The sequence below is a fragment of the Lampetra planeri genome, chromosome 24 (assembly GCF_965212315.1).
Source record: "Lampetra planeri chromosome 24, kcLamPlan1.2.h2, whole genome shotgun sequence".
In the NCBI taxonomy this organism is placed as follows: domain Eukaryota; kingdom Metazoa; phylum Chordata; class Hyperoartia; order Petromyzontiformes; family Petromyzontidae; genus Lampetra; species Lampetra planeri.
The window spans coordinates 1,187,241-1,210,128 of record NC_136130.1 but is presented as its reverse complement, the minus strand read 5'-3'; the positions used below and the strand labels follow the sequence as shown (position 1 = coordinate 1,210,128).

At 49.5% G+C, this 22,888-nt stretch overlaps 1 protein-coding gene across 5 annotated transcripts in view; it reads right to left on the bottom strand.

Annotated features, from left to right (window-relative positions):
• Nucleotides 1-360: 360 nt before the first annotated feature.
• The window catches only part of LOC144726635 (uncharacterized), a 92,266-nt gene continuing 69,738 nt past the window's right edge, over nucleotides 361-22,888 (bottom strand). For all 5 annotated transcript variants that reach the window (XM_078605374.1, XM_078605375.1, XM_078605376.1 and 2 more), the window contains exons 6-9: nucleotides 8,650-8,806; nucleotides 7,227-7,323; nucleotides 6,212-6,281; nucleotides 361-4,556 (exon numbers count right to left, since the gene is read on the bottom strand). In XM_078605374.1, coding sequence (XP_078461500.1) covers nucleotides 3,537-4,556; nucleotides 6,212-6,281; nucleotides 7,227-7,323; nucleotides 8,650-8,806 — 1,344 coding nt within the window. In that variant the 3' untranslated portion in view covers nucleotides 361-3,536. The remainder of the gene's footprint in view (nucleotides 4,557-6,211; nucleotides 6,282-7,226; nucleotides 7,324-8,649; nucleotides 8,807-22,888) is intronic.

Genomic DNA, 22,888 nt, shown 5'->3' with positions numbered 1-22,888 from the left:
TAATTATATCTGTCGAACATAATTCGGTTCATTTGAGTTAGGTCGTGTAGGGATGTCAATTTTAGCAAAAACAAAAAAATGCATAGTTAAAAGTTGACATACCTACACATGTTGGTCATGAAAGCGCACGTTTAAGTATTATTTTACACAGCCCATTGACCACCTATGTCCTCCTGAGAGTACCATAATTTCAGCAGCATTGGTTTAAGCAAAACAAACTCTGGACCGGGTTCGACATTCAGTGTCTAATCAGCATCAAGAGTTCGGCTCCGCTTGAAGCAATGATGAATTGGACGTGGAATAATAATCTGGTATGCACGGCGGGACCATCACTTGCCATGTCACAACTACGAGGCCGGATGAGTGTTATGCCAGTCCTTTATTTAACGTATTCAGGAAAAATACATTAATCACATGCATTTTAATGGGATGTTGCTTTTAGCAGCATATTTACATTAATAAAAAACACTAAAATGGTCTTGAAATTTATCGCATGCCTATATACGTTCAACATAGTGTACGGTTTTTAACAATAAGTCAACTCTGGGACTACCCCTGATACTCAGACCACTAGTATGCTTACAGGGGATGAAGCAGTTTTTACACTGATGTAATTCATACATATGCCTATACACCCAAAGGGGCATCGCGCAACTCCTATAGGCAGGAGTGTGGAACCATGCATTTATATGTACTGTTTATTGTGTAATACATTCATATATATAGAGTACATGAACAGAAAATATGTACATTGTACATACTGTATGTACATACAGTATACTGGAGATACTGTACTGTATATACATCCAGTACCACACGGTACATTCAATACAGTATGTCCGCTTGCTAAACGCCTTACATTATTAGTAAAACAGTACCGACAAATACCATACACGCGGTGTGAATACGGTAAATGTTGTGTGCGTGTTGGTGCATATCTGTGGTGGAGCAGCCAGGTCCTGCTACCTCAAAGCAGCGGACGGTGATTGATGATCCATCACTCATCGATTCACGTCCAGTCTCTCGCTCACCGGCGATTCGTCACCTCCTCATCACTCTTTTACCGCCACTACCGTGTTACCGCTCCCATGAGATGCAGTCATTGATTCAGCCGCCCACGCTTGACTCTTTGTCGAGCCACACAACACCGTTTCATCTCATCCACATTGTTCAACCACTATACTGCAGGTCACCACAACAACATACTCACCCACCCCCTGGATCCACTCACGAACTCATTTAGCCACTCAATCACTTAGCCACTCACGCGTCACCCACTGACTCACCACACTTGTATGTCAAACACTTCTCTTTCTGCTTCTTCCCTCGCACAGTTTTGGAATTCTCTCCTCTCATCATCTCCCTCCAAGCTCTTAAAATAATATTGCTAGCTGCAAGAAACGTGTTAACCCTTGATCTATGGAAACTTTGACGGTGCTGTTTTTGCTGGAACCTTGACATTTTGGGCATTTGACCCCTGTGCTCAGAAGCTACGTTTTAAAAAGTCTCAAAGTGTTCGTCATGAGCGGGTGACTGATGCCATAGGTGCTACAGTATGTATCGGAGTACTGAACCGGCCCTTGTGAAATCCTAGGTACAAATCCCTGGCTCTACCCTGAGCTTAAACCAGTGGGAAGTTGAATATATCTTATTTTGTCATTTAATGCAGTATAAATGCCAGTCAATCATTTCCCTGATCGAATGAGCATTGAGGCATTGGTGTTCATCTCATGTTTAAAAGCCCTGCAGAGCCAGTGGTGGAAATTCCACATTCCAACACGCTTGTTGACTTCCCCACAACGTGGTCCTCATTCTTTTTTTTATCACTCTTGATTTCAGGAGTTCAATTTCGACAACCTTAACCATTGCGAGCCGCTTGCTTGTACCACCGAGTCACCCACCCCCATGGCCAGTTCAAGAAATGGATATTATTATTCGTTTGCAGTGTCGGAATGCGTGCGGTCAAAAAAACATCGAAAATCAAAACTGCCAAGGAAGTGGGGTTGGGGTTGCCCTTCACGTCTCGTGCTTATCACCGCAGCGCGCGTCGACGAGAAATGTACAAAAACAACAATTCCGCACTGCCAACACGACGCAAGAAGAGCACTGGGTCAATAATCGTGGCGAGATTTGACGGCACGTAGAAAAAAAGTCGCCTTGCAAAAGATGGGAGCGGGGGCACACAGCGCCGAAGGTCGACGATCTTTTCTTTTCCCAGTACCGTCAATCACAACACTCTGCCAAGTGTCGTTTTGTGCCTACAAAAGAAAACAAATCTACACGGCATTGTGTGCAACCCTATTATGCAAACGTGATGCGTGCATCATGCATCCATCAGTCTATCTACAAACACGCACTATAGAAACTATCAATACAGTTATACAGTGAATACGCATTGGATGCTATTATTACATGTACAGTTATTTACAAAATACAAATTTGCGCGTCGGCTTTTTGTAAAAAAAAAATGCCTGTTTCTAGTGTAAGCGAGTTCCAAAAACGAGGAATATTTCAAAAAGCGTATACATTCGTTTAAACTAGGTGTGTACATTCCAATAAGGTAGATTAGTTGCATCGTATATGTAACAATCACTAAAATAATTCCAACGTCAGTTAAAAAGCCACTATCGCCAAATTTCTCCCGTCGATCAACAACTGGCCCGTTATTGCGCCAGAAGATCAACTCTAGCACGGTATAAAAGTGGAGCGTGGTGTGTGTCAGTTCCATTGTAATCCATGCCGTGTCTTCATTTCAAGTACATGATAGTCCTCTCCACCTGTTTCATTAGAAGAAGAAAACACATTTCATATATTCCACTTAGAAAAATCTTTTGAGATGGAACATCTTGTTTGCAAGGGTGTCCAGGAATGCCAGGGACAGGCTCCACATGTTTTGAATTTCCACAGAATCCCAAAAACAACTATTATGTCAAAGAACATTCACACACTGGCCTAAAGCCACACGAACTCTGGGCAGAGCTTGGGCCCCGACACCAGAGGCATTCTGTCACTCGACTTTCCGTAAAGTTCAACAGGATACCGGCACCAGATCTCGGGCACGCCTCATTTCCTGCCACCCAGAACACGGATGCCAATTATCGGACTTTAATCAGGTTACACCAGGACCGGTGGCAACCCGAGTCAATGTCTGCGCTGTTTCTCCCCCACCGCTTGCTCATTCGAGTGCCTTTTCCATGCCACGTCACATCCGTCTGCTCAGCACTTCCTCCGTCTTCACACGAGCAGTTGTTCTGCTGCACTGCGCCAGATGGTACACGGGGGGGCACTGGTGTGAACTGCAAAATGCCGACCGTCTCTGCTGTAAGAAGAACCCATGTGGTTGGGAAGACTGTAGCGCTGTGCAAAAATATTCACTTCCCCCTCCCACTCCCCGAGGAAAAATAACATTTCGGTGGCACGTCACAACCTCTCTGCCGGCCCAAGCGCGTAAAGCCCTGGGTGTCTGTGCAAGCCAACATTAATTACAGAGATACCATCTTATGGATCCAATGTAGTGTTGCAATCGCCTGAACACTTTAACCATGCAATCCCATTGGCTGGCCTTGAAACACACCCAGTTGCTCTGAGGACACATATCCACCCATGAGAGGGCTTCCTCTGCTCGTGCTGGCTGAGTGTGGATTGCAGGCCGTGTCATAACACAACGGAATGGACGGCATCTCCTGGGCGACCCGTTGCTCGTCAGGCGAGTTTCCTGGTTCGGCAGCCGCTGCCGCTGCTGCCTCGGAGTGCAGAGGGATTTGCACGTACGGCAAGAGGGCAGAGGCCGAGGGCACGGCTGGGGCCATGGGTCCATGTTCTTCCGGTGAACCCTTCCCAGAGGGCACCGGCGGCTCACTCGCCGTCTTTTGGAGTAGGATGCTGCCGTCGGCCTTGATGTCGGTTACGTGCGCGTACACGTCCAGCAGTCCCGACCTCATGCCGACGGGCTCGTTCGCATTTTTCCCATTCGGATCTGTACATCGACCCACTGCCGACCTGTCCGCACTGCAGACGGCCACGGCTCCGAACCCACAGTGGCCCGATGGGCCTTGCTGAGGAGGTGCCACAAACTTGGGGCTCTCTCCAGCACCCAGCTCTCGGGTGAAGTCTGTCCCTGAAACCTGCTCACTGGACACGCCCGCATGCTTTGTCTTCTCCTGCGAAGGACCCTTCACCTGCACGGCAGTGAATGCGGTGGCAGTGGCCTTGACCCTTAGCAAGAGCATTGAGTCCAAGCCCAGTCTACTCGGCAAGCTGCCCACTCCCTTTCTCCCATCCGCGCTCGCAGAACTTTCATGTCCAGAGTCTAGCGCCTCCTCATCCTCCTCGTCCTCCTCGCTCTCCTCACCTCCTCTGACACGCCTCGCTTTTCCCAGGAGTCTTCCACCCTCTCCGGTCCCGCACTCCCCATTGATGTCATGGCCTCTGCTCTCCCTGGTCCCTTCCAGCCCCACCTCGACGCACTCTGCCCACGAGTCGGTGTCCTCGCAGCGCGCAGGCGTGTAGCTGTGGAACAGCGCGAAGATCCCGTGCAGCTCCTCCGGTGGAGTTTTCTGCACGAACATTACAAAATAAACACGTAAACATGGGCAGCCCAACCACCAACATACTGCAGGTAATGAAACACACACTTCTGCCCATCTACTCATCGGCACACCCACTCAATCTCTCACACCAAACCACTTAACCACCACATTGCAGGTCACAACACACACACCCACTCATCTACTCACCCATACGCCCTCTCACCGACTTACTCTCTCACACCCAACGACTCAACCACCACACTGCAAGTCACAACGACACACACACTCACCCACTCGGTAACCACACAACAACCGTCATTTGTCACTAAGTGGTGGTGACGTCACCACGATGCTTGTGCCAGGCTATGTACACTTTAAGCCCACGTGAATTGTCCAAGGCTCACTGGCAGGAGGTTCGGTAACCCACTCATCTACTCACCTACACCCTGTCACCTACTCACTCACCCACTCACCCACTCAGTCACTCACCCATCCGCTCAACCGCGTGCAGTTTACAACGATACACCCACTCACTCACCTACTCATGCATGTACACTCTCTCCCACCACACTGCAGGCCACAACACTTCTCTTTCTGCTTATTCCCTCGCACTGAAGCACTTTGGAATTCCCTCCCATCTCCTTGTTTCACGAGGAATAATAGCAATATTCAATTTTAAAAAACGTGTTACACTTATCTATTACAACTCTGAGAGTGTTGTTTGCTACTCGGCTGCTTGACGTTTTGGGCCTGTGCTCAGCAACTGCGTTAAACAAAAACTCTACAAAGCAAGATAATACTCAACAGTACTTCTCAGATTGTATAACTGTTTGCCAGGATATGATAACGATCCAATCTAGTTTAATTTTAAAAAAAAACAGTTCTGCCTGCGTTGAACCAATTGTTTAAGCAAACCAAACTACTAAAGCTTTCGTGACTGCAGGATCATTCGGTAAAGTCATGGAGATCGGTTTAAAGAAAATAACAAAATAAAAAACTACAACGTTTCGATCGCAACACAAGCGGTGATAATCAGGAAAAGGGGGTGTTAGCTTCTAAAGACAACTGCTTATAAAGGTTTGAAATGGGCGTAGCCCAAATGTCAGCAGCCAATGCAATGCAAGTGGTGGGCCGAGAAGATGGGTACAAACTGAACAATCATTGGAAGGACGTTATTAACCAGTTTAAGTCATAACTGGCAAAGATGTTCCCAGCCTACCACCTTCCGATGTTAGTTGTTATTTTCGGCTCTCTGATTTTTTACATAAACAGATTAAACACAGCTACCTCGCGTGCCATCCTCGAGGCTTCTGCTTCACGATCTTCCATTAACATACTAATCTCTTATATGAATATAGCCACCTAGGTGCACTCGCCGTGAAGGATGCCTGGCGATCTTGCATTGACATGCTAATTTTTGCCTGCAGCCCTTTGATTGGTAGAAAGCCCACCACCGCCGCAGTCGCGGCCCACCACTTTGCTTGTTTTGAACAAATACTGCTGAAATTATGTACTCCCATATAGCTGCGTGTGGCTGATGGGATGTGTAAAAATAAATAGTTAATATTTTTTTACGTGGAGGGAAAGACACAGGAAGGAAGGCCTATCGTCTGCTTATTGATTTCGTTTGCTTATGAGACAGGCTCCTTTGCTCCGTGGGTTTATTATAGCCCGGCCGCCACCTTGAGCAGGTCATGATCCATCCCTGTGATGCGTGGTCCTGGCACTGGCGGCAGAAATACTCTCTTGATCCTGCAATTAATAAGAATCGCCGGGGTCACATGGAGGACGTGTCAGTACACACTTAGCAGTATCACACGGATGCCGTTCAATAGAAACCACAACGAGGCACGGACACACTGGCCACGTAATATATTATCCATAGCAGAGATTTTTTTGGTTAATATATTGTTTATTGTACAACACATTCGTGTCGATTTTATGCCCATAGAAGCATTTAAGGCATACTTAGTTGTGTTCGTGATAAGGGCTACATCATTTGGAAATTACACTTGTGAACGTGAATTGGTGTACGTTACCTGCTATGACTCACGATTCAGAAACAACACACGTTGACAAAGACAATGGAAGAAAAGCTGAAGAGTGCGCAAAGAGCGTGGAGGGGTGCACCCTTGGAATTGACACCGAGACGGAAGCAAGAGGAACACGTGGATTATAAAACACACGCAGGTAAGAGGCATCGTATTGCCTAAAAGAAAACTAAGTGGTGCCTGGGCAAGGCTTGGTACGGCTCGAAGGGATTTGGGCAGGTGGTAGAGACTGTTGATGAAGTGCTAGCAAAGAAGGGACTGCACCCTAGAGCACTTTCACCTAGGAGAAGGAACGACAAAAGCATTTAAGTGTGTGGGCGCTTAGACTGTGCTCTGGGAAGTCGAGTGACCGAATGCCGCTGGTTTTGGAGCTCAAGCTCTGTCCAAAGTACTTGCCGCTTGAGGCCAGTGTGTGAATGTTCTATGGCATAATAGATTTTTGGGATATGGTGGAAAATAAAGAGATGTGGAGCCTATTCCTGGCATTCTGGATACCCTTGCACGACGGGTGGTGGTGGCGGCTTGGAGAGGCCTTCTTCCAACTCTGATGGTGTTAACGTTCGTATAAATACACTGCGAGATGGGTCGCCCCTGCAAGTCTGATACACTGGCCGACGAGGACCAGACGTGGCACTGCCTCTACTACCTTTTGCGGGTGCCGATCAGGGTGACAAGGAACAGCAGCGTCACCATAGCACCCATTACGGCAGCCAGCAGTGTCACGCCAACAGCCCACTGTGCCACTGCAGACATTGGTGCACACACACACACACGCACGAGATCCCCCGATTAGCCGCATAGACTGTAGGATCAAATGCTCTTTTACATTTGAATTTGTACCCACACCACAACACAGTACGATTGTGTTTTCTGTGTCACGGCGGTGTACGTATTGATGACAAAAACACTACGAGCCGTCCGCTTCACAGTGGATGCTCAAGATCCTGCGACGTCATTCCAAGGAAAGTAGGCCACCGCAATTAACTCAATTGGTAACACACGTAGCAGCAATTGTTGCTCCCTTACTGCGAAAACCTAGCACGACCCTTCCGAAATAGAGTCTTGAGGCTCAACGAGGCTGTTCTGGGTAATCAAGGGCCATGATAATTCACCATAAGGTGAAGAACAAATTAAATACTCTTGCAATGCTCCCATGCATCAGAAAACAACCGTGGAAAAAATATCTTGTGGGATTTTTTTAAAGTATAGCCATCAAATAGCCTTAAAAAAAAACATTTCCCACTATAGGGGGTGGGGTCGTACAATTCCCATTCACTGTGCTGTGAGATCAACACGTGGCATTTGAACCGATGTCAGAGCAGGAATTTAATAAAATTAAGTGAAAGACAAAACGGAGTATGGTGGTTGTCTTGTTCAGTCGTAGACACCTTGAGCTAACCGGCCATCTCAAAGGTCTGCCGTGTAGCCTTCAACAGACTGTTGGGGCAAATTCTGTTAGCGCATACAAATGCACACGAAGGGGGTGGACGGCTGTTGTTGACACTCTGCACCAGGTACTCATTTGAGGCTGAGTCAACCTAGGGGAAGCCCAGGACCAGTTGAGATAACCATCACCGATGTTGGCTGTGAGCGGGAATCGAACTGGGCTCATCGGGTTGGAAGCACAGTACACTAACCACAACAACACTAGCGACCCCTATAATTCATGGGCCATATATACACGAAGATTTGTTTACATAATTATATTTACACTCCTTTACCCAGGAAAGCCTCATGGAGTCTCAATACTTTTGCAGGGGGGGGGGTGGTCCTGCTAATTTTCAAAATTTGACCATGCGGCCTATGTCTTCCGAATGACGTCATGGGATCTTTAACGTCCCACTGACAGTGAAGCATATGGACGCAGCAGGGTTATAATTAACACGTCCACAGTATTAGCCAGGGCAGCCTGCTGGATTCAAATCGGAAGCCAGCATATCCAATTCCGAAAAAAATACGCAAGGTCAACAACCCACAACACACAGAATCTGCACTGGCACAGCCAGACAGCCCAGTGCTCACACCGCTCACACCCGTGCATTGCCACATACATGGCATGAGTGACGCACCTTGGTTTATGCCGATGGGCGGCTGAATTTCAACCTCGGCGCTCCACGGGCTCCAAAATGGGGAGCTGGTGGCCCGGCAGCGCACGCGAATGTAGTATCGCTCTCCCGGTTTCAGCCCGTGCAGCACGAGCTCCGTGGTTTGTATGCCAAATGTTTTCTGGAAGGACACGTGCACACACACGGTATTCACGCAGACTCGCGCCCAGAGTCTTAAATCAAAGTGGATTTCCTGCTCAAATGAGCATTTAGGCGGTGCTCATCTCTGGTTTACAGCCTTGCAGAGCCAGTGGAAGGAATTCCAGAGTGGAGTAGTGAGAGACAAGAAGTAGAATGTGTAGTGAACTGCAGTGTGGTGGCAGAGTGGGTGAGTGAATTATTGTCTTTTTGTGTCCTGCAATGTGGTGGTTGAACACTGTGTGGATGAGATGATAGTCGGTGTCTGGTGGACCGAGTCCTCAACATGGGCGGAGGAATCCATTATGGAAGTTCATTAGAACAGTGACCATAGGGGTAGAGACAGAAGAGTGATACGCAGGTAACTGACTGCTGGTGAATGAGTGACTTGTGTGAATCAATGAGTGCTGGATCATCAACACGCATGTCATCACGTGTTTGCTACGTATGTGTCACTTGACGCCCTGAACACCCTTAACAAGTAAACCCGTAAAAACAAAGTTTTTCACTCTAAATCCTTTATATGCGTGGCGGCTAGAGTCCTCTCGTCCTCTGGCTTGAGATGGCTGCCACCTATGGGTCAGATGATTGTCTGCCAGTATTAAGCAATTGGGAATTAAATATTTAATTTGTTTTCCCTAAACAGTGTAAAATTTTGGAAATTATTTTTCACGAAAATTAATTGTCACACACAACGAGTCTGTGTGGAAAATGTCAGCTCGATTGGATCACGGGAAGTGGATTAAAAGACGAGCGAAAGATTTGCACGGTCCTAAGCAAGCAAGCGAACTTAATATAAAGGATTTAAAAATATATTCGCCTGTGGAGGACGCGGGGATCGATCCCGCGACCTTTGGCATGGGAAGCGAGGGCGCTACCAACTGCGCTACTCCGCCACGGCCTGTGGAGGGGTTACGCTCTGGGCTCTTACACTCTGACGTTCAGCCAAAGCCATGAATGCGTTCTATTTGAATATATGTAAAATCATTTTTTTTGCCTAAAAAGTGTAAAATTTTGGGATTTTTTTTCACGAACAATAATTGTCTGGCACAACGAGTCTGTGTGGAAAATGTCAGCTCGATTGGATCACGGGAAGTGGGTTAAAAAACGACCGAAAGATTTGCACGGTCCTAAGCAAGCAAGCAAGCACGCAAGCAAGCAAGCAAGCACGCAAACTTAATATAAAGGATTAAAAAATTAGATTCTCTATCTAAAGGGATTATCCAGGCAAAATATTTTACTTTACAAGAAAGCAACATGCTCGTGATACATCTGTGAAAACAACGATTCGCTTTTAATTGAGACACCCTCCTTTACGCTGGGGCGTCTCAGAGCGATTTACACGCGATCGTTGACATACATCACACCTCATTTTAACACATTTCAAAGGGTACGCCCAGTAGCAACTGTCCCTGTGTGGCACAAAGTGACTCAGCACCTGGCCTGCAAGTGGGCATTGGTCTGCCAGTAGAGGGTGATGATTGTTGCTGTGCGTAATCTCAATTGAGACATTTTCTGATTTTTTTTTTGCATTTGAAAAATATGAATCCTGACGCTGCCACATAAGGGCCTACTCTTTTGGAATGACGTCAGGGGATCCAAACTATTTATGGTTACCGGGTTGCAGCATTACCCAAGGCGGCCGCAGAACCTGAACCATGAACCTCCACTACTGCTGGGCTCTGTCACCGCCCCAGCGTGGAAGAGTAGCCCAGATACCTTTTGTAGAGCCCACTCTCGTGGAGGGCCTTCTACCAGCTGTGGCACGAGCGAGCAAGTGCAGGGCGGCACCTTTACCTTCGTACTGAGATGCGAGGGAAAACCAACCACTCGGTGACTTGGGCCGTCGTGCGGATTGTACGTTCGCGAATGGCCAATGGGTGCATTTGATACTGAAATTCGACTGGAAATGTTTATTGGTTCCTGACTTTCGGGACCGGTAACCGGTTCTGAGAGCGATCAGCAGATTACCGGTTATCGTTTAACAAGCATCGTATTTACGCGTGTGACGTGCATTGCAACAGCAACCGCATCAAAACATCAATAGGCTGATGTACACATCTCCCTCATGAATCAAACATTTAAGACACAAGCCACAGTCGTGCGATTGTGCCCATGCAAACCAAACTATGAACAATAGAGTAAACCCATAGAGACACGTAGATACATAGAGACTCATAGCGATACATGTCGCAACATTAAAGACAAGCGACAGATGTGCGATTGTGGCCATGCAGTCAAAATTATGTATCATAAATCATTGTGTGGTCTGCGCTCTATCAACGGTGGAGGAAAACTAAAACTGCACGAACTCTCTCTCCCGAAGCCCTCTTGATGTGGCTTGCAGAACTCGCTTTGGCATTCAGCTCCTGTAACATAGTGCTGCCCTATGCAAGAATAGAATAGCATTGAGACGTTTGGAATAGAAGAGTGCCTGATATTGAGATGGCCAGGATAGTTACATAAGATGGGAATTAATGGTGAGGAGCTGTTGCTGTAGATTGGCAATTGCAGAATTAGGCGTATTATTGTATCTTTATATTGTCCTCAAAAGCACTGATTACTTTGTCTACGGGGAGGAATTTCACCTATCTGTTAGAGTTTTTAACAGACAACGAGACAAGAAGTCACAGCTTCTATTTTTTACCTACGTGACTTTACCGAAAAAACCTAAGAGTAATCCTTGCAGTCACGAAAGTTTCAAATCTAGAACTCTTATGTAATTCTAGGTCCCATGTCTAACAGAAAGAGGGTCCTCGCCTGTAAACATCTGTGAGTGCAGCATGAAGAACTGGTTCAAAGTTATGCTTGTGTTGAACCGGCACCACAAATGTGGTCCGCCCTTCCCAGAATGTTCATGTGGCCAACGGGTTGCAAAAAATATATACTTTTTTTTTACGTTGAGGGGCAGATACGTGAGGGAGGCATATTATCCGCTCGTGAATTTTGTTAATTCTTATTTGTGTTGTAGTTTTAGATAATTGTAGACGGACTGTACGCCCTCCCTTCCTCCTTAAGAGGCGGCTACAGTTTCTGTAACGGCTGCAGAGACTGAGAGAGATTTTGTGTGCACAGGGCATGGAATGTGCACCGGAACTGCCTTCCCGTGCAGCCCTGTAACCCTATGCGATTGATTCAATTGTGCGCATTCCACATGTGATTACTGCAAGTCCAATACTACTGCCCCATAGGCAACCTCCCGATCCGAGTAACGTTGCATCAGTGTCAACGTGATATCGCAAAAGATTGGAGATGGCAAAATAAATAATAAATAAATGTTACTACGCCTCGACTTCGCTGTCGGCCGAGAATGACCCCCAGCGCCACCCAACGGCGCGAGACACAGGGGGGGGGGGGGGCAGTGGCATCCCGAACAAGAACCGCACCGAAGGCCCCACGCAGGAACAGTGCCGGTTCCTCTCTGCTGCCCCGACGGCAGTAGGGGACCGCTCTCAATATCCGTGACGTCCCAACCACCACCACACCACCACCACCGTGTCCCAACCACCACCACACCACCACCACACCACCACCGAACCGCGTCCCAACCACCATCACACCACCGAACTGTGTACCAACTACCGCCACACCACCACCATGTCCCAACAACCACCAACACCACCGCGTCCCAACCACCGGCACACCGCCACCTCCACCGCGTCCCAATCACCGCCACACTACCACCACCACTGTGTACCAACCACCGCCACACCACCAGCACCACCGTATCCCGACCACCGTCACGCACCACCACCGCGTGGATGGAAAATAATGTGTGCGGAAATTTCCTCCATGAATGTTAACGATCAGGGACTCCGCCACACTGCATAGGCGATCCATCAGGCGCACATCGCTGATGACTGCCCCAATACAACAAGCAGACTAGTCCACTCGGCTACCCCGATTCAACAAGCAGAGTAGGCCACTCAGCTACCCCAAATACAATAAGCGGTCTAGTCCACTAAGATACACCAATACAACACACAGACTCGTCCACTGAGCTACCCCAATACAAGTGGACAACTCCACTCAGCTACCACCCTCGGATGCCATAGATTGGCTTATAACGTTAAACATACAACTTGTAGCCCTCTTGCGTTTTTGTTAAAACTCCATACAAATGAAGAAAAGGCCAATGCCTCCTTCTCATATCTCTCTCCACGTACAAAATATAAGGTTTTTTTTAGTTTTACACATCTCATCAGCCACTCGGCATTTCTGCCCAGATGTTTACCACCCAATCCAGAAGTCAACAAGACTAATTTTCCCAAATAGAGGCAAAGGGCAAGAGAGCTGTCCCAATGTGAGGCCATCGGTTTGATGTCAGAAGCAATGTGTGGCATGAGAAACGAGAGTTTGGTGGTGTGCCAAGCAAGTATGTGGATAATGGTTACATAATTATAAAAAACTGTGGTTATTAGTTAAGCTACGGTGAGGGATTTAGAGCTAGTTTTGGGTGCAGTGTGGGGTGTATGTATATATGAGATTGGGGTTCGTCAATGCGAATCTTACTGTTGCCCATTCTTAACTTTTTTTTATTGCAGAGGCTCAGGGTTCGAATTCAGTGGGGCCCACCCTGGCTGTGTGCTCAGCGTAAACACGCCTCCGCCTGCTTCACAGTGGACATTGAAGATCCCATGGCGTCAATTGGAGTAGGCCGTTCAGCGTATGCCAGCGTCGCACTGTCAACATTTTCCACATTTTAAAAAAATGACTTGCAATCAGTAAGTTACTTGACTGGAACCGCGTTGCCCTCGGCCGCAAAATCAAAGCGAAAAAGAGTCTCGAGGCTCGGTGAATCTACCCTGGGTAAACACACATTTCCAGCGCCAATAGCGATTTTCTGCTCAAATGTGCATTGAGGCAGTGGTGCTCATCTCCGATTTACAATCCTGAGCCAGTGGTGTACATTACACATTCCTATGATGGGAGCGAGTCAATCCACGGGACAACTACTGTTTGTGGTCAGATGTTAACTACCTTGACTGGTATACAATATGTCGTGGGTTCGATATCAACTCTGATGCCCGTATATTTGGAGTTTTCATGTTCTCCCCATGTGCATTCTTCTCCGGGTCCTCCGGTTTTTCCATCCACATTCAGAAACTTGCGTTTGGAGTATTTGGCTGCTATAAATTTCCACACGATAAGCCACTTTGTTGAGCTATCATTTGTGGCCATGAAGCTCCTGAAATAGAGCCATATAGCTCAGTGGGCCTTACCTGTTAATTACTAAATTAGTTTCAGTTACATTTTTTGAGTCCCCCACAAAGTTTTATTCGTGTTAGCAACCCTGGAGCGGATCTCCCAAAGCCGATTGGAAACCCGCTGCTCGCTCTGCCGGTTAATGGGGAAACACCGTGAGTAATAACCTGGACAACAGCTCAGGTGCCACGATGTCCTCCGAACATTTCTGTAGACTTTGCGGTCTCGGCGGACGTGCTGCGCTGGGCTGGGTTGGCTTCGGGAAAGCTGAAAATCTCTGCGGTGAGAACTCTCTGAAAGCAGCAGCAGGCAATAACTGGACCGGCGAGTTGTCAGGGTGGTTAAGTGCGGCAGCCATTAACACGCAGCCGAGTGAGCGAATAACTCTGGGGAGTGGAGGGTCTGGTGAGCCCCATGTGAAACCGCTTACTTGCAGCGGCTCACACTGTAAGGCCACCCTGCTTTGTTTTGGCGGGGCCAGGAACTAGGCTGAACAGGGTGCAGGCAGTCCCTCCCTCCCTGCCCGGTGTTGTCTTTGATCAACACAGGAAAAAAAATTGCGTTTTGTTTGACAGCAAGCACAGCGTTGTGCACCAACAACAATAACGCCAGTAACCTCCGTCTACCACTAAGTGGCGCTGACGTCACCGCGACGCTTGTCCCAGGCGAAGTGCATGTATCTACCGCAACCAACTTGACAGGCAGTGACAACATCAATACGCAGACAATACGCCTCCTCTCACCACATATAACATATATGCCTCACCACATATAACATGTATGTTTTAACACGTCCCATCAGTCACACGGCCTTCTGGGAGTGCAACTACAGAACATTTCTGGACTGGTTTTGACATCCAGTGTCTCATCAGCGGTCAGACTTGCTTGAACCAATGCTGGTGAACTGCCCAGGTGTTTATAGGTAAGGGCCCTCTCTCTCGATCGGGGTTCTAGTTTGACACAAATCTGCATCATACACAACACAAAATAATAATTTGTGTCGTTGTGGAGAATACATATCCTTCCAAATGAAAAAAAACGTAAGTATTTTTGTGTACACATCCCATCAACCACGCTGCACCAGGTGTGCAGCAATTGTAATCACAGAGACCCGTGTGCCATTAGTCTGTAATGTCACATGGAACCTCGCTTGGGAGCGATCGTGAGCTACGGGCGAAGATCGTAAAGAACCATTCATTCCAGGTCAATTGCAGCCCATTATCAATAACATTGCTGGAACACGGAAAGCCATAAAAAACGAGCGTTTTTCTCACGGAGATTGCGAGACCACACTTTCGCCGAGCTGGACGAGAGCAGTGTGTTGGGTGGAATCCGTGGGCCCGTGGTCAAACCGTGGACCGATTCAGATCATCCCTCCGAAGCCACTTTCCGTTAGCCACGGCCAGAGATCAAACGCAGGTCCCCGGGTTCGTGCAGCGCAGGTGCGCGAACCATCACCACCTCGAGACGCGCAAATGAAAATAATGTAACGCACACACACGCACCACACACACACGCACCACACACGCACACCACACACGCACACCACACACGCACACCAAACACGCACACCACACACGCACACCACACGCACACCACACGCAAACACCACACACCACACACGCATACACCACACGCGCCACACGCGCCACACGCGCCACACACACCACACACCACACACACCACACACGCACACGCGCCACATGCGCCACACACACCACACACCACACACACCACACACGCACACGCGCCACATGCGCCACACACACCACACACGCACACACCACACACGCACACACCACACGCGCCACACGCACCACACGCGCCACACACACCACACACGCACACACCACACGCGCCACACGCACCACACGCACCACACACCACACGCGCCACACGCACCACACGCGCCACACACACCACACACGCACACACCACACGCGCAACACGCACCACACGCGCCACACACACCACACGCGCCACATGCGCAACACGCACCACACGCGCCACACGCACCACACGCGCCACACGCACCACACACACCACACGCGCCACACACACACCACACACGCCACACACACCACACGCCACACACACACCACACGCCACACACACACCACACGCGCCACACGCGCCACACACCACACGCGCCACACACACACCACACGCGCCACACGCGCCACACACACCACACGCGCCACACACACACCACACGCGCCACACGCGCCACACACACACCACACACACACACACCACACGCGCCACACACGCACCACACACACCACACCCGCCACACACACCACACACACCACACACACCACACGCGCCACACGCGCCACACACCACACACACCACACACGCGCCACACACACACCACACGCGCCACACACACACGCACCACACACACACGCACCACACACACACACCACACACACGCACCACACACACACACCACACACGCACCACACACGCGCGCCACACACACGCCCCACACACACACGACCATACACACGCACCACACACGCGCGACCACACACACACACCACACACACCACACACACGACCACATGCAACACACACACGCACCACACACACACACGCGCAGGCAAGGAGATCCGCTGTGCAGTGCGACCTTAACAGAATGTTTTGGGGCAAGTGCCATGAGCGGATACCCCTGAAGGCGGCCGGTACGGGCACACGGCGGGTTTAGGATGTTTACGCACCGAACCAGATTCTCATTCGAGGCCGAGTCGACCTAGGGGAAGGACGCAGAATCGTCTCAGATATCCATCTCTGCGTCTTAACCGTGGGCGGGAATCGAACTCGGGATCGCCAGGTTCACGGCACAGTGCCGCTAACCGCCGCGCCACCGCTCCCCCATGTACCCGCACGCGCAGCCATGCGCATTCCCCACACTTGGCAGGAAGCCAATGTCACGCACAACACACACACCACACACGCACCACACACACCACCCCACAACACACACACCACACCATACACGCACCGCACACACACCACACACCACACCACACACACACCACACCACACACACACCACACACCACACGCACCACGCACATACCACACACACACACGCACCACACAACACACGCACGCACCACACACACCACACTCACGCACCGCACACACACACCACACACACGCACCACACACAACACACATGCACCACACACACGCACCACACCACACAACACCACACACACGCACCACACACACCACACGAACCACACACACACCACACACGAACCACACACACACAACACACACACACCTCGATCCAGCGTGCCCCATGTAAACTCGTTCTGTTTTTGGTGGCTTTCACTAAAAAACGGGGGGGGGAGCCTTCGACCGGTAACGAAGGCGAGAGAGAGAGGACGCGCGCCTTGTCAATGTCCTGCTGACCAATCCCTCTGCCTTTGCCAAACTCGATCCGTTTTGCCAGCGAGGGCAGATTTAGCCTCTCTCTCACCACCTTTGGCCGAACGCGCGTTCGTCGCTCGCCATCAACACACGGCAGCGTACAGTGAAGGGCAACAGCCCGTCTTGCGTGTGTGTGAAATCATTGGGTGAGTTACACTGTCCAGGCTCTGGGAAGACTGGGCGAGGAGCCAGGAGCTGTCAAGAGGCTCGTTCCGTGTGTTCCTGGGCCTAATCCCAGCCCCGGCCATCGCTCCCCACTCACTCGCCTGCATCAGCAGCAGCCGCCACTGATGTGGGGGTGGTGGGGGTGGGTGTGCCCGCAGCCACACAAAGAACTCTGCCATTCTAGAACGCGCGTGCACACAGCCACACAAACCCATGCACCAGCACACACAGCCACACAACCCCATGCACCAGTACACACACACACAGCCACACAACCCCATGCACCAGCACACACAGCCACACAACCCCATGCACCAGCACACACAGCCACACAACCCCATGCACCAGTACACACACACACAGCCACACAACCCCATGCACCAGCACACACAGCCACACAACCCCATGCACCAGCACACACAGCCACACAACCCCATGCACCAGTACACACACACACAGCCACACAACCCCATGCACCAGCACACACACACAGCCACACAACCCCATGCACCAGCACACACACACACAGCCACACAACCCCATGCACCAGCACACACACACAGCCACACAACCCCATGCACCAGCACACACAGCCACACAACCCCATGCACCAGCACACACAGCCACACAACCCCATGCACCAGCACACACAGCCACACAACCCCATGCACCAGCACACACATACACAGCCACACAACCCCATACACCAGCACACACACACACAGCCACACAACCCCATGCACCAGCACACACACACAGCCATACAACCCCATGCACCAGCACACACACACACACAGCCACACAACCCCATGCACCAGCACACACAGCCACACACAGCCACACAACCCCATGCACCAGCACACACACACAGCCACACAACCCCATGCACCAGCACACACACACACACAGCCACACAACCCCATGCACCAGCACACACACACAGCCACACAACCCAACAACAACGACGCTTGTGCCAAGCTAAGTCCACCTTGAGTTCACGTGAAGTGTCGAAGGCTCGCTGGCAGGAGGTCACAGAACAGACCCAAGTGCCATGCTTTGACTGAGATCACTGGCCGGTGCACCACCTGTGCCCCCGACTGTGCCAACTTGCTGTGTTTTAGCCACCCAGCGCTCCGCTCATTGTTGTGAGCATCGCTCCTCTGTCCTCCGTTGTTCTTGGAGGGCGACTGCCTCCAACTGCCCAGTAGCGTCCTTCACGAGATTCCTCCATAGAGGCCGATCGGCAAGTCCACTCAGCTCCAGATCCTGCAGTACCCCATCAGTCCATCTCTTCTCCAGCCCGTGTCGTGCCCATTTAGCCCCCCTCTATCTGGCCAAACAGATGCTGCTTGGGCATGTGGTGGCTGGGCATGCGGGCTACATGATCCAGCCTCCAAACACGAGCACACACACACAGCCACAAAACCCCACACTAGCACACACACAGCCACCCAACTCCTGCACTAGCACACACAAATACAGCCACGCAACCTCATGCACTAGCACACACCTAACCACTACACAAGCACACACACACAGTCACCCAACCCTTCGACTTCAATAGATGAACAGAGCCACATGGCTACCCAGGTCACACACTCGCACACAAGATGATACGCCACAAGATGATACGCCACATGATTCCCACGCTCAAACGAACATTGAGGCATTGGTGTTCATCTCCTATTCACAGTCCTGGCTGAGCCAGTGGTGTCAATGTCCACATTCCGATGATGGGTGCGAGTCGACCTGTAGGACAACCACCGCTACTTCTCCACAACGTTGTACTTTATTTTACCGACCCTGGAGGGAGGCATTATGGGCCAAGTCAACACCCCCAACTAGGCTTTGAACTCGTGACCTTTGCAAATCGATCGCTCTTTGACTGTGATTTATATATGACGCAAATTTGCAGCCTGGATACGCACCCCAGGAAGACATTATTATTTCACCCGAGAAGCAAAAAAACTCAAGATATTTGGCCACACTGCTGTAATATTTAGGAATGTGCTAAATTGTAATTACATTTGACAAAAAATTAAAATCCAATTTTCTACTAATTTTCTACAGTTGTCTGCGTGTGTGTATAGCATTATCAATCGCGCAAATCGCGTCTCTCAAGGCACTGCTGTAGAATTCGCGAAAGGTCGCAGTTTCCCTCACGTAGGCGCAGGGGAGAAAGGAAGCCAGAACCCGGCGCTCCACCAACAATCGCCCGAGCTCTGTGCTCCTACATTGGGATGTTCGTCTAACTCCATGAATGAGCTTTGATTTTTTTTATGAAGAAATCCCACGCGCGCGAGGGGTTATCACACTCAATATCCGAACACATGGAATGCAGATGGAATTTAACCCATTTGCTGTAATAGCACCATACCCTGGCAAGCCAAGGGAAGGTGGCAACCTCGACGCTCGCGGACTGGGAGGGAGTTTGACGAGCGTGCGCGATCCACCAATCCCTCGCCTCCCCCCCTTCTGCAGTGCCGGATTACCGGATGAACGTAAAGAGGTGTAAACAAAAGCACCGGCCTTCTTTATCGTCTTCTTCATCTTCTTCCTCTTCCGATAATGGCGGTCGTGCTGAACGAGGTTTTTACCTGCGGTGGCTGCCGCCGAGCGGCGCCATTTTACTCGCCCTCGTTGCCGCTGTCAATCAACAGTCGGCTTAAATTACGGGTGCGAGAGTAATTAACGAATCTCGGCCTGCAACTACAGTTACCAACAAAACAAGGGGTGCGGTAGCTTACACCCCCCCCCCGTGCCAGGGGGTTTAGCCGTGACATCTGGCAGGAGACCGTTAGAAGAGCGCTGCCAAGCAAAGGTGGGGGGGGGGAGTCGCTTCGTGACAGCCTTGAAAAGGAGCAAGAAATCTGCGCGGCATTTACCAATAATAGCCGTTCGCTCAGCCACCGCAAAGACACAGCAGCCACTACGCAACAAATTAGTTTGACATGGGTTCAACCCGGGTTTTACATGGGTTTGACCTGGGTTCGACCTAAGTTTAACCCGGGTTTGACATGGGTTTGACATGGGCTTTAAATGTGTTCGACCTAGGTTTGACACGGGTTTGACACGGGCTTGACATGGATTCGACCTCGGTTCGACCTGAGTTTAGCATGGGTTTGACGTGAGTTTCGACCTAGGTTTGACCTGGCTTTGAACTGGGTTTGACCCGGGTTTGACATGGGTTTGAAATGGGTTTGACATGGGTTTGACCTGGACGAACAGTCCAGTGGTGGGCATCCATCATCCATATTTGGGGGGAAACAGGAATGTATTTGGGCCAATGGGCCAAGACCTTGTACCACTTTCTTATTGAACTTAATTTCAGAACGAGCGTTGCTCGTGCACTTTCGTGAGATATGACTAAAGTGGGTCGCAAGCGATATGGATTTCTTGACCTTTCTTCCCCAAAGACACGCACTGGCCTACTTTCACTCAAACACATCAACAACTATAATATGGCATTACAACATCCGCAACATTGACAACAATAAAAAAACATATCAACATCAATACCAACAATGGCATACAGCTTCAACAAGATTATTGTTCATGTGAACAATCTGGATGCTGCACAGTTCCGATAGGCCTAGGGCTGGCTCAGAAATGCGTCCACGTTTTGTCTACAGCGCAAAATAGGGGGAAAATCGATACACAACGTCGATGCCCGGCTTATAAAAATATCAGCACTCTTTTTTTGTAAATAAAACGTCCTCCCGCTAATTGCGTGTTCAGCATTAACGGTGTGACACCTCACGCTGAATGAAAGGCAGCAGAGGCTAAGAGGTGATCGAGCACTCACCACTTGAGTCTCGTCACTCGCTCACCAGTGGCATACGCAGTCACCTCCGTTGCACTCTTCTATCGCTGCTGCTGCTGCCGCCACGGTTACCGCGCCCGTGAAACTTCACTCATTCACTCCTCCTCCCATTCTTGACTATCACCACGTTAATAGTGTGCTGTTTGTTGCTGGCCATTTCATGTTTTGGGTCTTTAGGTCTGTGTTCAGCAACTGTGTTTATATAAAAAAAAAAAGAAATAGACTAAAGAAATACGACGTGTGAGCGATGTTGCTTACACCTCATGAGCTGACAAACAGTGCACGGGGTGATTACAACCACGGCGATGGCTGTCGATGCACGTGCTCAGAGAATCGCTTGTTTACAGTGCGCGCAACTTTACACGTCAATTACTCTTTTGCTTTATAATCAAAAGTCAAAGCGACTTCCTGACTGAATTGAGCATTGGGCCATCGGTGCTCACACATCCTGTTTACAGCCCCCCGCAGAGCCAGTGATGGAACTTTATACATTCCTATGACAGTTGGGTTAATTTCTCCATATGACAGCTGCTGGTGGCTTCCCTCCCCACCCACCCACAAAGCAGTATTCATTTTGCTGATCTCCCCATCGGGATGATGAGATGAGGTCAATGAACCCCCCAACGAGGATTTGAATTCGCAGCATTCCGATTGCGAGCCGCAAGATCGACCACTGAGCCGCCACCTGTATGCACGTTTATCTGTATGTATGTTTATTTATATGTATGTTGAACTGTATGTACGTTTATCTGCATGTAAGTTTAACTTTTTTTGCACCGTACATAGCCAACCGTACAAATTGGAGGTGCGGGGCAGGACAACAAACTGAACATAAAAAGCTAAAAGAGCTTTCAAATCTACATTGAAAAGTGCATCGCTCCAGTGGCTTTTTAATATCAGAAGGAAGAGCGTTTCAGACGGCTGCAGAAGCACATCTGAAAGCACGCGATGCGGTGACCATCTTTGTTCGATGGCTTAGCCAAAATCCGCTGCATGCTTGAGGTTGTATTTATGAGTTGGGCAACAAATAAGGTGAAAAAGACACCTCATCCCCATATTTGTGACTCTACTTACAATAAAAATCGTTAATATGTATATTACACATTCCATCAGCCACACGGCCTCCTGGGAGTGCATCATTTCAGCAGCATTGGTTTAATTCAAACAAACCCTGGACCGGTTTCGACACTGAGCATCTCGATTTGAAACTTTCGTGACTGCAAGGATTCATACTCTTTGGTTTTTTCGGTAAAGTCACGTAGGTTAAAAGAAAACAAATAAATTAAATAACGACGTTTCGGATGCAACACAAGCTTCTGTCTTCAGGTGAAACCGTCACAGCAAAATTGCTGTATCAAGTAAAGAGAAGTCCCAAGAGACACGAAAAAACCAGAACCACACATCACAAAGCTGGATGTTAACAAGATCG